The following is a 14429-nucleotide window of genomic DNA, read 5'->3' as shown; positions in this document are numbered from 1 at the left end:
GTTGTGTTCCATTGGTCTATATATCTGTTTTGGTACCAGTACCATGCTGTTTTTGTTACTGTAACCTTGTAGTATAGTTTGAAGTCAGATAGCGTGATGCCTCCAGGTTTGTTCTTTTTGCTTAGAATTGTCTTGGCTCTGTGGGCTCTTTTTTGGTTCCATATGAAATTTAAAGTAGTTTTTTCCAATTCTGTGAAGAAAGTCAGTGGTAGCTTGATGGGGATAGCATTGAATCTATAAATTACTTTGGGCAATATGGCCATTTTCACGATATTGATTCTTCCTATCCATTAGCATGGAATGTTTTTCCATTTGTTTGTGTCCTCTCTTATTTCCTTGAGCAGTGGTTTGTAGTTCTTTTTGAAGAGGTCTTTCACATCCCTTGTAAGTTGTATTCCTAGTTATTTTATTCTCTTTGTAGCAATTCATTGATTGCTGGATTCATTGATTTTTTTGAAGGGTTTTTCGTGTCTCTATCTCCTTCAGTGCTTCTCTGATCTTAGTTATTTCTTGCCTCCTGCTAGCTTTTGAATTTGTTTGCTCTTGCTTCTCTAATTCTCTTAATTGTGATGTTAGTGTGTCAATTTTAGATCTTTCCAGCTTTGTGATGTGGACATTTAGTGCTATAAATTTCCCTCTACACACTGCTATAAATGTGTCTCAGAGATTCTGGTACATTGTGTGTTTTTTCTCATTGGTTTCAAAGAACATCTTTATTTCTGCCTTCATTTTGTTATTTACCCAGCAGTCATGCAGGAGCAGGTTGTTCTGTTTCCATGTAGTTGTGCAGTTTTGAGTGAGTTTCTTAATCCTTAGTTCTAATTTGATTGCACTGTGGTCTGAGAGACAGTTTGTTATGATTTCCATTCTTTTGCATTTGCTAAGGAGTGTTTTACTTCCAATTATATGGTCCATTTTAGAATATGTGCAATGTAGTGCTGAGAAGAATGTATATTCTGTTGATTTGGGGTGGACAGTTCTGTAGATGTCTATAGGTCCCACTTGGTCCAGAGCTGAGTTCAAGTGCTGGATATCCTTGTTAATTTTCTGTCTCGCTAATCTGTCTAATATTGACAGTGGGGTGTTAAAGTCTCCCACTATTATTGTGGGGGAGTCTAAGTCTCTTTGTATGTCTCTAAGAAGTGACTTTATGAATCTGGGTGCTCCTGTATTGGGTGCATATATATTTAGGATAGTTAGCTCTTCTTGTTGCATTGATCCTTTTATCATTATGTAATGCCCTTCTTTGTCTCTTTTGATCTTTGTTGGTTTAAAGTCTGTTTTATCAGAGACTAGGATTGCAACCCTTGCTTGCTTTTTTTTTTGCTTTCCATTTTCTTGGTAAATCTTCCTTCATTCCTTTAATTTGTGTGGGTCTTTGCACATGAGATGGGTCTCCTGAATACAGCATACTGATGGGTCTTATGCTTTATCCAATTTACCAGTCTGTGTCTTTTAATTGGGGCATTTATTTGCTTTCTTTTTTTTTTTTTTTTTGAGACAGAATTTCACTCTTGTTGCCCATACTGGAATGCAATGGTGCGATCTTGGCTCACTGCAACCTCGACCTCCCAGGTTCGAGTGATTCTCCTGCCTCAGCCTCCCTAGTAGCTGGGATTACAGGCATGTGCCACCACGCCCGGCTAATTTTGTATTTTTAGTAGAAATGGAGTTTCTCCATGTTGGTCAGGCTGGTCTCGAACTCCTGACCTCTGGTGATCCACCTACCACAGCCTCCCAAAGTGCTGGGATAACAGGTGTGAGCCACCGTGCCCGGCCTAGCTCATTTACATTTAAGGTCAATATTGTTATGTGTGAATTTGATACTGTCATTATGATGTTAGCTGGTTATTTTGCTTATTAGTTGATGCAGTTTCTTCATAGCGTCAATGGTCTTTACAATTTGGCATGTTTTTGCAGTGGCTGGTACCGGTTGTTCTTTTCCATGTTTAGTGTTTCCTTCAGGAGCTCTTGTAAGGCAGGCCTGGTGGTGACAGAATCTCTCAGCATTTGCTTGTCTGAAAAGGATTTTATTTCTCCTTCACTTATGAAGCTTAGTTTGGCTGGATATGAAATTCTAGGTTGAAAATTCTTTCCTTTAAGGATGTTGAATATTGACCCCCACTCTCTTCTGGCTTGTAGGGTTTCTGCTGAGACATCCACTTTTAGTCTGATGGGCTTCCCTTTGTGGGTAACCAGACCTTTTTCTCTGGCTACCCTTAACATTTTTTCCTTCATTTCAACCTCAGTGAATCTGATGATTTTTGTCTTAGGGTTCCTGTTCTCAAGGAATATCTTTGTGGTGTTCTCTGTATTTCCTGAATTTGAATGTTGGCCTGTCTCGCTAGGTTGGGGAAGTTCTCCTGGATAATATCCCGAAATGTGTTTTCCAACTTGGTTCCATTCTCCTTTTCACTTTTAGGTACACCATTCAAACGTAGATTTGGTCTTTTCACATATTCCCATATTTCTTGGAGGCTTTGTTTGTTTCTTTTCATTCTTTTTTCTCTGATCTTGTCTTCTTGCTTTATTTCATTGAGTTGATCTTCAATCTCTGATATTCTTTCTTCCACTTGATTGACTTGGCTATTGATACTTGTGTATGCTTCACGAAGTTCTTGTGCTGTGTTTTTCAGCACCATCAGGTTATTTATGTTCTTCTCTACACGGATTATTCTAGTTAGCAATTCATCTTTTTTTCAAGGTTCTTAGCATCCTTGCATTGGGTTAGAACATGCTGCTTTAGCTCGGAGGAGTTTGTTATTACCCACCTTCTGAAGCCTACTTCTGTCAATTCATCAAACTCATTCTCCATCCAGTTTTGTTCCCTTGCTGGTGAGGAGTTGTGATCCTTTGGAGGGGAAGAGGCATTCTGGTTTTTGGAAATTTCAGCTTTTTTTGTGCTGATTTCTCCCAATCAAGCCAGTGGATCTTAGCTTGCTGGGCTCTATGGGGGTGGGACCCACTGAGCCAGGCACCAGAGGGAATCTCCTGATCTGCTGGTGTGAAGACCATGGGAAAAGCACAGTATCTGGGCCAGAGTGTACTGTTCCTCCCTGTACAGTCTCTCATGGCTTCTTTTGACTAGGAAAGGGAAATCCCCCAACCCCTTGTGCTTCCCAGGTGAGACAATGCCCCACCCTGCTTCAGCTCACCCTCCGTGGGCTGCACCCACTATCCAACCAGTCCCAATGAGATGAACTTGGTACCTCAATTGGAAATGCACAAATAACCTGCCTTCTGCATTGATCTCTCTGGGAGCTGCAGACCAGACCTATTCCTATTCAGCCATCTTGCCAGCTCTCTAGCATGCTGATTTTTCATGCTGATTTAGCATGAAAATCTGGCAGAGTATTTTCTTGGTATTTAATTAATTTTTATTCTACTTCAGTTAGCAGTTTTGTAAACCAGTTAGTCTTTTTATTAAAGTTTTAGGGATTCTTACCCAGTCTAAATGATATGAATTTAAAGTTATTAGAAACCTGTATTCAAGAGTGCTTTCTAGGGTCCTTTTCATCCTTTCACGAACTTTCTAAAAGGCACCATATTCTAGGATTTTGCGTGTTTGTGAAGTTTTCAGAAATTGCTTTAGCAATAAGTAATTAACTTAATGTAATGACTTTAAATAGTGATATTTAAAAACACAGTTCACAAGGAAATGTGGTTATCTCTGTGGTCTGTGATAACTTAACATGATAACCTTAATTATGATTGAAAGGATATACTCAGACATTAGAATTTTAGAAATCCTATACAATTTTGGAACATATATTAACATTATTCATTAAAATATAATCTGAAAAAGATTAAACATTGTTTTTATTTTGACAATCCCATGTAACTAAACATGTCAGATAATCCTGTTTACCTCTCCTTTGGATGCTCCAAGGGCCCTCTGTAATGTCCAAAATTTGGGGGTTAGAAAGACAATTTTGAAGCTGAAATTTCATTTTGGGAAGCCTATAAAATATGTTAAAGGTTTAAAACACTTGATATTATGCTTAACCAGTTTAACCATGAGGTGAGATTCTTGTAAACATTTTGTAACCCTTTACAAATTTTTGTTAAAAAGCAGATCAGTGCTCTTAAGAAAAACATGTCATGCTTTTATTTCAATTTCAATTTACAGAAAAACTAAACAATACCCCTTTATCTTTAGCCAATGTCCACACAGAATTTCTTTTTAATGAGATTAACTTTTCACAAACCTTCCACAATGTATTCAAACCTTTATCTTTATTTTAATCTAATTTAAAACAATCTTTGAACCCTCTAACCTAGACAAAAATTTACATTCCTGTGCCTTCTTATAACCTTTTAGTAAAAACGCATTTTAGTTTCCTTACACACCTTGCACGTAAATCTATTTTCAGTAGTCTTGATTACATGTTGTAATGATAACTGTTAGCAACTTTTAATTTTGGTGCTAATTTTTCCTTTCATGTATCCTTTCATGACTTGTGCAGACAATCTATGATATGCTTAGACTTTCTGACTTGTCCTAATCATCCCTCTTTTTAAGCAACCAGTTATTTTACTTTAGGAGAAGAATTTACCTTACAACATCATGTCTTATATAAAATCTATTTTCTTTATAACCTTTTTTGCATAGCTAGGGGAGCATGGCTAATTCCATATGTCCCCAGGCCTTATTGAGAATCTAATGCCTCCAAGGTAGGTAAATTGAACAATTTTCAAAAGTCAAAGCAGTTTATGATCCTAAAGCATTAGTAAACCTAATATCTGACTTGTTTAATTTAGACAAAATGTCTTTATTTTACCAATAATCTTTAAAGCCATTTTTATTTCCCAAAGATTACTGAAGTTACTTGAACTACATTACAGTTTTTATTTTTTCTTCCAAAAATGTTTTATCTAAGCACTTATTTTTCTTTAAGCCAATTACTTAGAGCTCTTTTATATAAACATCACACACACAACACATATAAAACTACACAGAGAACAAGATCCAGTAGTTGTAGGATTTTTCATTTGCCAGTTTCTTCATTGGATTACTGACCTTGGGGTGGAGCCTGTCAAGAAATGGCTAGGAAAACATGCAGTTTCTGGGGTCTAATAAGCAGGCACAGCTGGAAGGCAAAACGGATTTTGAGAGAGATCTATTTGCTTTTAATTCTTGAGGTTCCATGAGGAAAAGAGAGGGTTTTTTCCAAAACAGGATCAGTGGCACCTTCTTTATTTTTCCCAAGGAGTCCTAGGCTATCAGAAGTTATCTTAGGGCCTCTCATGTGTGCCTTAAGAGTGACAAGACAAAATGGAGAAAAATAATTCAATCAACTGAGAAGAAAAAACCTTTTTCAGCAAAACAAGATCCACAGAAATGAAAGACATAAAGGTGGCCAGGTGCGATGGCTCACGCCTGTAATTCCAGCACTTTGGGAGGCCAAGGTGGGCAGATCACGAGGTCAGCAGATCAAGACCATCCTGGCTAACACGGTGAAACCCCCTCTCCACTACAAATACAAAAAATTAGCCAGGTGTGGTGGCGGGCGCCTGTAGTCCCAGCTACTTGGGAGGCTGAGGCAGGAGAATGGCATGAACCCAGGAGGCGGAGCTTGCAGTAAGCCAAGATCGTGCCACTGCACTGCAGCCTGGGCAACAGAGTGAGACTCCATCTCAAAAAAGAACAACAAAAAAAGAAAAAGACATAAAGGCCTCTTAAATATACCTATAGCTTGGATATCCACTTTTAATTAAGCTGACTCTTAACTATAGTGCTCTTTAAAAAATCCTTTTAAATCTCTTGTTACCCAACTTTAGCCATGCCAAGTGGCCAGTATTTCTGGCTTTTGAACTTTACCTCCCAGGTGCTCAGAAAAAGGAATATTCATGGAAGGGAAGAGAATCAAAAAATGATAAAGTTCCCACAGGTATCAAACCAGAAAGGACTCATTCCTTAACCCAGGAATCGAGCCCAGGCCACCACTGTGAAAGTAAAAAACTTTAACTACTGAGCTACAGTACTGGGCAATCTCCATTGTGCTTCCCAGAAGGACTCTAGAGTAGTTAATTTTGAGCTTTCAAAGGCTTTTAACTACTCAACATAATTTTTAGAGCTAACTGTGACATGAACCCTAAAATTCCTGTTCCCTTGAAGGCAGAGACCAAGAAAAACTACCACCACATGGTTAAAAAGTCAAGCTCCCAAGAATGTAAAACAAGATGGAGACCTCATACAGTTTTTTTTTTAATGCACTTCAGTGTGTTGTTGTTCATTTGGAATGTTCCATTGTAAGTTATCTTTAGTAAGATTTTGCTATTTCTGTAAGACTTTGCTGCCTCCCAAGCCTAATGTATAAACTGGAAGGAACTCTGCTCTTCAGAAATTAAGGATCTCATTTTTACCTAAAATATTGGCTTTTCTTTCAGGTTCCCTTGATGAACTTAGCCAGTGATTTTTCCTACCTAAGTGTGCAAGAAAAATGAAACAAAGGTGTAGAAAACAAAAAATCCCTGTGAATTTCCAAATGCCAAATTTTACAGCCCCTGCAATACTACCATTTACTACCAGTTTCTTTCTGACCTAGTCAAATCTAAGAGGCCTCTAATTGGATCCAAGCCTGTTAATTACTGATCAAATCCCATCCTGGACCCAGTCCAGTTTCTGTTGTGACTTCTGAACCCAGTTTGGAATAGAAATTTGCTCAAAGAAACTTGGAGAGTTCAAAACACAAATCCGTGGAGCTCTGAAATCCGAAAGAGAACTTACCATGGTCCCCAGCCACTCAGAGATCAAAGGACACAAGTAGGTCCAACAGGTTCCTTGCTTGTTCACTCAGTGCTCCTGGGGGTCGTTAGAAGGTCTAATTCATATCCCACTTCTGACACCATCTAGTAAAAGAAAAACTTCAGCCGATTTAAAGGAGTTTAATTGAGCAATGAACAATTTATGAATTGGGCAGCCCTAGAATCACAGCATATTCAGAGAGACTCTAGGGATGCCTTGTGGTCAGAACAAATTTATAGACAAAAAAAAAAAGAAGTGACATACAGAAATTGGCAGTGATGTACAGAAACAGCTGGTTGGTTACAGGGTGGCATTTGTCTTATTTGAACACAGTTTGAACACTTAGCAGTCTATGAGTGGTTGAAGTATGGTCCACTGGGATTGGCCAAGACTCAGTTATTGTTACAGGCACATACTCCTAAGTCAGGTTTTCGCTGTTGTCTGTCTGTTAAGCTAGGTTACGTTCATCCACAGGGATTCAAATATAGAGGTAGGAAGTCCTTCTCAGGCCATATTTAGTTTGCTTTAACACTTGAATTCCACCCAAACAAATCAGCTTGAATCAATGTGAAGAGAAATGTGACAATTTTTTAAATTTGTCAATTCCTTACCAATTGTGTTGGTGTTTTAGCATTCAGCCCCAAAGTCCCTTACTCTTGGCCCCCTTCAGTTTTTTTCCCTCCAGTGATGGTATTAGTAAAGATCTATGGTTAGTTATTTAAAAATGAGACTTTGAGAAAAGCAAGAGCCTTGGATTTCTAAATTTTACTGATGCATTGAGTATTTCTAAGTAGCTGATAGACTAGAGTTGTTTGGTGTGCCAGTTCCTCAGTGTGTCCAGTTGCTCACAAATTTTGACTTGAATGTTCTTTGTCAAATTGGCACTGAGTTTCTCCTTCTTGCCATCATTTGCTTCATGAAATAATCTTTCTTTCATTTACATTTATAATCAAATGCAGTAGAAAGATTTTAAATGAGCTATTATAAAGTTTACTAATGATTTCTTATCTACATAAGTTTTTTTGCTCAGAACTTAATATTTCAAAATTTAAATTACACATTAATAAACATATTCCTAATACCCTTGTGAGGAGGGCAAACTAGTATGGAATTTTATTTGAGGCTGTTTTAATATATACTTGATTATAAAGTCCCTTGAAATATTTTGATGTTCAACTTAATACCCCATAAAAAATCAATATTTGTGTTATTATTTAAACATGTCCTAGTGCAAAAGTTTAAATAACACTAAGTTAATAACTAAGAATAACCTAAAAACTAATTTTCAGTTCGTAACAACAAAGGAGGAATTAGGGCAATTCTTTGCTCATTTAGTTATTTAAATAAGTACTCTTTTTAAAAAGATAAAACAAGAGATAATTCCAATATATTTATTTTACATTTGAACAGATACTTTTATTTAATACAACATTCATTATCTATAAAAGCCTTAGTTCAGAAACAGAAGTGAGCAACAGAAAGGAAAATATTTTATTTATTTATTTATTATTATTTTTTGAGACAGAGTCTCACTCTATTGTCCATACTGGAGTGCAGTGCTGCAATCTTGGCTCACTGCAACTTCCACCTCCTGGGTTCAAGTGATTCTCATGCCTCAGCCTCCCAAGTAGCTGGGAATACAGGCACACACCACCATGCCCAACTAATTTTTGTATTTTTTGGTAGAGATGGGATTTCACCATGTTGGCCAGGCTGCTCTTGAACTGTTGGCCTCAAGTGATCTGCCTGACTTCACCTCCCAAAGTGTTGGGATTACAGGTGTGAGCCAACGTGCCTGGCCCAAACCATTTTAAATATAATAAGACCAAAAGTGGGTAAATATATATATATGTATTTTCACTGTATCAGTGTGCTATATAAAAACTTTACTCCAATAGCCTGAATTTACTAATTTGGTCTAATTTTAAATACAGAGGTCTAATTTTAAATTTAAAACTAAATTTTAAATACTAATTTGTTTAAATTAGTAAACAAAACAACAACAACAAAAAAAAACGGAATCATAAAACATTGTATAAAGATGAGTAAAGAAATAATTTTTACCCTAAAGTCCAGGGTCAAATTGGGCCAGCAAAGTTCACTCAGCCATTTTGGTTGTTATTTAGTACAGGTCCTTAGAGAACCGATTTAAACAAATAAGTCTGATCTGTTGCTAACAGATCCATTGTTAACATGTAAAAAGGTGTCTGAGATCAGTTTAGTCTCTTCTAAGTTCTTGGTACAACCTTTTTGCCCAAACAAATTTGTACTGTCAATGCAGAGAGTGTTTTTAAACACAATGGCAGTGCTAATAGATAGCTTGGGGGAAAAAGTGGGAGGTTTATGACTTCTACCTTTTCTTTCCAAAGCCCCACCCCACTGATCCTTAATATAAGCACGCAGTCTAGGTAGAAACCAGTTCTCACTATGCCATACAACTGCAAGACATGTTCCCCAGCCTCCTTCTCCATCCACATCAAGAAAGTTTGGAGCTGTCACCATCATTACAACCCTATTTGAAATAATTACAAAATCTAGAATCAGAACAGCTTAAATTTTAGGGCTTTATTATATAACATTCTCTTTTTAAATATTCAGTAGTTATGGTCACCTTGGAAAGTTCTACAAAATATCCCTTAAGTTTTTCAAACTTTCCCACATGGGAATCTTCTGGTTATAACAGTTTGCTCTATTTAATATGTGTACGGTTTCACTGCTAGGGTGGTTCTCCCACTTATCTTGAATCTAGTGTGAGTGTTTTGAAATGTTTCTGCTCATTAAAAAGAAGCAGAGCAATAGAGCTGAGAGGAAAACCTGAAAAGATGACACAATTTCCCACTTAATTTTCATTAAGTAAGAGATGAAAACTTTAGCTTCTGCGTCAGGAAGTTTGATTTTTTTAATTAATTTTTTTTTTGAGTCAGGGTCTCACTCTGTTGCCCTGAGTGAGTGCGGTGGCATGGTCACAGCTCACTACAGGCTTGACCTCCCAGGCTCAAGCGATCTTTCCACCTCAGCCTCCCACATAGCTGGGACCACAGGCAAGCACCACCACACCCAGCTAATTTTTTAATATTCTGTAGAGACAGGGTCTTTCTATGTTGCCCAGGCTGGTCTCAAACTCCTGGACTCAAGCAATCCTCCCATCTCAGCCTCCCAAAGTGCTGGGATTACAGGCATGAGCCGCTGTGCCCGACCTAGGAAATTTGATTTTTAATACACATTTTAATCTAGTTGACTTCCTAATCTCCTATATGATTGCCTGCTTCTTCTAATGTGTCATTTTTTTTTTTTTAGGATTAAAAGAAGGATCTTATTGTTAATACCAAAGTGGCTTTATGAAGATATTCCTAATATGAAAAACAGCAATGTTGTGAAAATGCTACAGGTAACCTAACATCATCCAACAAAAACTAAGTGGCAGTTGAGACCAAGAGTGCAGTCTAATAATTAGAATAGAATTTCCATTCAAATAAATAAATGTGCACACATATTAACATAATTACATAGACATGTGTAAAAACAAAATTGTACCTGTTTCAAACCATACTTAAAAGAGATGAGACAATAGAGTTGGAGGAAAGAAAACAGAGAAGAAATAAAGAAACCTGTTCAAAAGAGAAAAGTGAAGTTGAAGATTGTGGGCCTTGTGCACGAGTCACCTGGTGACCAAACAATTGGTAGATGTCTTCAGGAACAAAGGGAGTAGGGAAGAAAAGCTCAATGAAATGAGCCTCAAAGACTCAAAGGGCTTCTGTTTCACATGAGATGGAGAGCCAGGTGGAGCCCAAGAAGGGCATCATTTTACTCTTTAAACCCAGTGGAATTTGAGAAAAGCAATGTGAGAGAACTGTGAACAGTAGTGTCACAGGGGTGGGCTAGGTTTCCATTCTGGCGAAGAGAAGGCCACACACCCGGAAGCCCCTCAGGGTACAGGGACATCACTGATTATAAAGGAGGGAAGGAACAAGCTATGTGTGTTCCTGATAACCCCTGGCACTCAGGCTTGGCTGTCAAGGGGCTCAAAACCCAGTCCAAGGGACAGACACATCATCCAAGCCTCGCAATGCAGTGATGTAAGTGCAATGGTAGAAACAAGCCCAAACACGTGATGGGAGTAGAGAGGAAACACTGAAAGGAGAGGAGCTGCTCAGGAGAAACACAGGGAATTCAAAGTCAGGGGACCCCTGGGGGTTAGAACAGCATGTTGGGTAAGAAGATGAGGTGTTTGTAAAACAAATAGAAGTGGCTCTGTTTCAAGCTCTGGTAGGCCTATTAGCTAACTCTTTCCCCAACCTCATGTCATCTGAACAAAGGGTTTCTAGGCTACAAATAAAATAATTTTTAAAAGTTCAAAAACAACTGGTCAACAGAGTAGAGTCTGAGTTCTGTAACACAAGACTTCTGTGATCTGATCCACTCACCATTCCAGCTTTACTCCAGCCACTCCTCACGTCAAGATTTTTGATGAAGCAATACCCAATGTGCTGTTCTTGCCCAAACCTGGCAAGCTCCCTAAGGAGGCTGGGGCTGAAGAAAATTGGAATGACACTTCATGTCTGTTTATTCAAGATCTCCCTCTTTGCTAAACTCCCTTCCTATTCTGGGCTCCTGGAATTAGAGGCAAACCTTAGGGTTTCCCTCAGATAAGGTTTTGTTTTCTGCCCAAGAGACTAAGGAATGGTATCTTAGTCTGTTCAGGTGGCTTAAACAACAAACATTTATTTATCACAGTGCTGGAGGCTGGGAAGTCCATGATGGAGGAGCCAGTCACATCACTTGCCTAGTGAGGGCTCTCTTGTGGACAGCTACCTTCTCACATGGCAGAGGGAGAGATCATCTCTTTCCTGTCTCTTCTTCACTAATCCTATTCATGAAGGCTCCACCCTCGTGACCTAATTACCACCCAAAGGCTCCACTTTCAAATAACATCACATTGGCTTCAGTGTGAGGGGGGCTGGGGAGAGGGCACACAAATGTTCAGTCCATAACAGGGGGCTATATTATAATTGTGTTGGGTGACAGTTTACCCAGGAAGGCCAGCCATCTGCTGGAAGGCCTAAAGTCCATTTATTGCCCAGAAAAGTCATCAGGCTAAAACCTTCACTCACCCTCCTGATCACCACAAACATTTCTGAATTGTGAGTACCTTTATTTATTTATTTGTTCTTTTTGTTTTGAGACAGAGTCTTGCTCTGTCACCCAGGCTAGAGTGCAGTGGCATGATCTTGGCTCGCTGCAACCTCTGCCTCCCAGGCTCAAGCAATTCTCCTGCCTCAGCCTCCCAAGTAGCTGGGATTACAGGCTTGCGCTATCACGCCTGGCTAATTTTTGTATTTTTAGTAGAGACAGGGTTTCACCATGTTGGCCAGGCTGGTCTAGAACTCCTGGTCTCAAGTTATCTGCCTGCCTTGGCCTCAAAGTGCTGGGATTACAGACCTTATCCACCTTTAGAACCTCAGCACCAAGCATTTGTCACACACTCATTCTCAGTATGTGAGCAAAATAGGATTCTCCTCAACCTTTTTTTATTTAAGCAACAAAGTATTTTCTTGTAACAAGAAATATTAATATTCTTGCCTCAGAAGACCAACTTTTAAAAGGCCCTAAAATTAAGTAATAATAAGTTAATAAGTAAGAATCAACTTTTCTCTTTAAAACTTTTAAATCAAGAAATGTGCTTAAGAAGTGGATTTTTTTAATATTCCTTTTCTTCAGTCTTCTCATGCAGAATTTAATAAAGATTTGGGAGCAAGCAGGATAACAAAAGACAAAAGGGAGAATCATATGGGAAGATAAACAATGTGAGAAAATGGAGGGAGAAAGGAAAGTTGAAAGAAAGCAAAATTCCAATCCTCATTCAATTATCCAGTTGGTTCCTTTAAACGTCTTTTGTAAAATAAAATGATGTCTTTTCTTCCTAGGAAAATAGTGAACTTATGAATAATAATTCCAGTGAGCAGGTCCTCTATGTTGATCCCATGATTACAGAGATAAAAGAAATCTTTATCCCAGAGCGCAAGCCTACAGACTATAAGAAGGAGAATACAGGACACCTGGAGACAAGAGACGGCCTGGAAAACTCGCTATTTGACAATACTACGGTTGTATATATTCCTGATCTCAACACTGGATATAAACCCCAAATTTCAAATTTTCTGCCTGGGGGAAACCCTCTCAGCAATAATAATGAAATCACTTCCTTAACACTTAAACCACCAGTTGATTCCTTAGACTCAGGAAATAATCCCAGATTACAAAAGCATCCTAATTTTGCTTTTTCTGTTTCAAGTGTGAATTCACTAAGCAACACATTATTTCTTGGAGAATTAAGCCTCATATTAAATCAAGGAGAATGCAGTTCTCCTGCCATACAAAACTCAGTAGGGGAGGAAACCACCATGCTTTTGGGAAACGATTCACCCAGTGAAACTATTCCAGAACAGACCCTGCTTCCTGATGAGTTTGTCTCCTGTTTGGGGATCGTGAATGAGGAGTTGCCATCTATTAATTCTTATTTTCCACAAAATGTTTTGGAAAGCCACTTCAATAGGATCTCACTCTTGGAAAAGTAGAGCTGTGTAGTCAAAATCAATACGAGAAAGCTGCCTTGCAATCTGAACTTGGGTTTTCCCTGCAATAGAAATTGAATTCTGCCTCTTTTTGAAAAAAATGTATTACATACAAATCTTCATGTGGACACATTTTCACTTCCCTTGGATAAATACCTAGGTAGGGGATTGCTGGGCCATATGGTAAGCATATGTTTCAGTTCTACCAGTCGAGTAGTGACATTTCTGTGCTCCTGCCATCACCAGGTAAGATTTCCAGGAGCTCCACGCCCTTTTAATTTTAGCCATTCTTCTGCCTCATTTCTTAAAATCAGAGAATTTAGGTTCCGAAGGTGGAACAGGCTTCATGGTCACACATACAGGCACAAAAACAGCATTATTTGGATGCCTCATATTTTTAATAAAGAGTCAACTATTTCTTCTTTATTTTCCCTCATTGAAAGATGCAAAACAGCTCTCTACTGTGTACAGAAAGGGTAAATAATGCAAAATACCTGGTAGTAAAATAAATGCTGAAAATTTTCCTTTAAAATAGAATCCTTAGGCCAGGCGTGGTGGCTCACGCCTGTAATCCCAACACTTTGGTAGGCTGAGGTAGGTGGATCACCTGAGGTCAGGAGTTCGAGTCCAGCCTGGCCAACATGTTGAAACCCTGTGTCTACTAAAATTACAAAAATTAGCCGGGCGTGGTGGCGGGTGCTTGTAATCTCAGCTACTTGGGAGGCTGAGGCAGGAGAATCACTTGAACCAGGAAGGCAGAGGTTGCACTGAGCTGAGACTGTGCCACTGCACTCCAGCCTGGACAACAAGAGCAAAACTCCGTCTTAAAAAAAAAAAAAAAAATTGGCTTGCAAAGGGAGAGGCAAGTTTAATTTTCGTTTTATCACTTAAAATTCTCTTGAGTAGATAAAAATATAGCCCCAAATGACAAAATAAGTGAAGAATAGAAACAGAAGAGAAGTTCATCATTTGCTGTATTATTTTTTTCCCCTACTCCCCATTCAGGTATTAGGGATTTGATCTTAGTGTGATTTGGGACTAACAGAGCTGTGAAACAATAATGTGTGGAATCATGAGTTGCTGTCTTAAGTCAAGAGTGATGGCCTTGT

At 38.6% G+C, this 14429-nt stretch overlaps 1 protein-coding gene across 1 annotated transcript in view; it reads left to right on the top strand.

Annotated features, from left to right (window-relative positions):
* Positions 1 to 14145, top strand: part of IL23R (interleukin 23 receptor) — a 97507-nt gene extending 83362 nt beyond the window's left edge. Inside the window, exons 10-11 of the mRNA XM_032151992.2 lie at positions 10046 to 10136; positions 12673 to 14145. Coding sequence (XP_032007883.1) covers positions 10046 to 10136; positions 12673 to 13323 — 742 coding nt within the window. The 3' untranslated portion in view covers positions 13324 to 14145. The remainder of the gene's footprint in view (positions 1 to 10045; positions 10137 to 12672) is intronic.
* The last annotated feature ends 284 nt before the right edge of the window (positions 14146 to 14429 follow it).

Source organism: Hylobates moloch, unplaced genomic scaffold, assembly GCF_009828535.3.
Source record: "Hylobates moloch isolate HMO894 unplaced genomic scaffold, HMol_V3 SCAFFOLD_5, whole genome shotgun sequence".
Lineage (NCBI taxonomy): Eukaryota > Metazoa > Chordata > Mammalia > Primates > Hylobatidae > Hylobates > Hylobates moloch.
The sequence above is the reverse complement of the archived record's forward strand: the minus strand, read 5'-3'. Positions and strand labels throughout refer to the sequence as shown.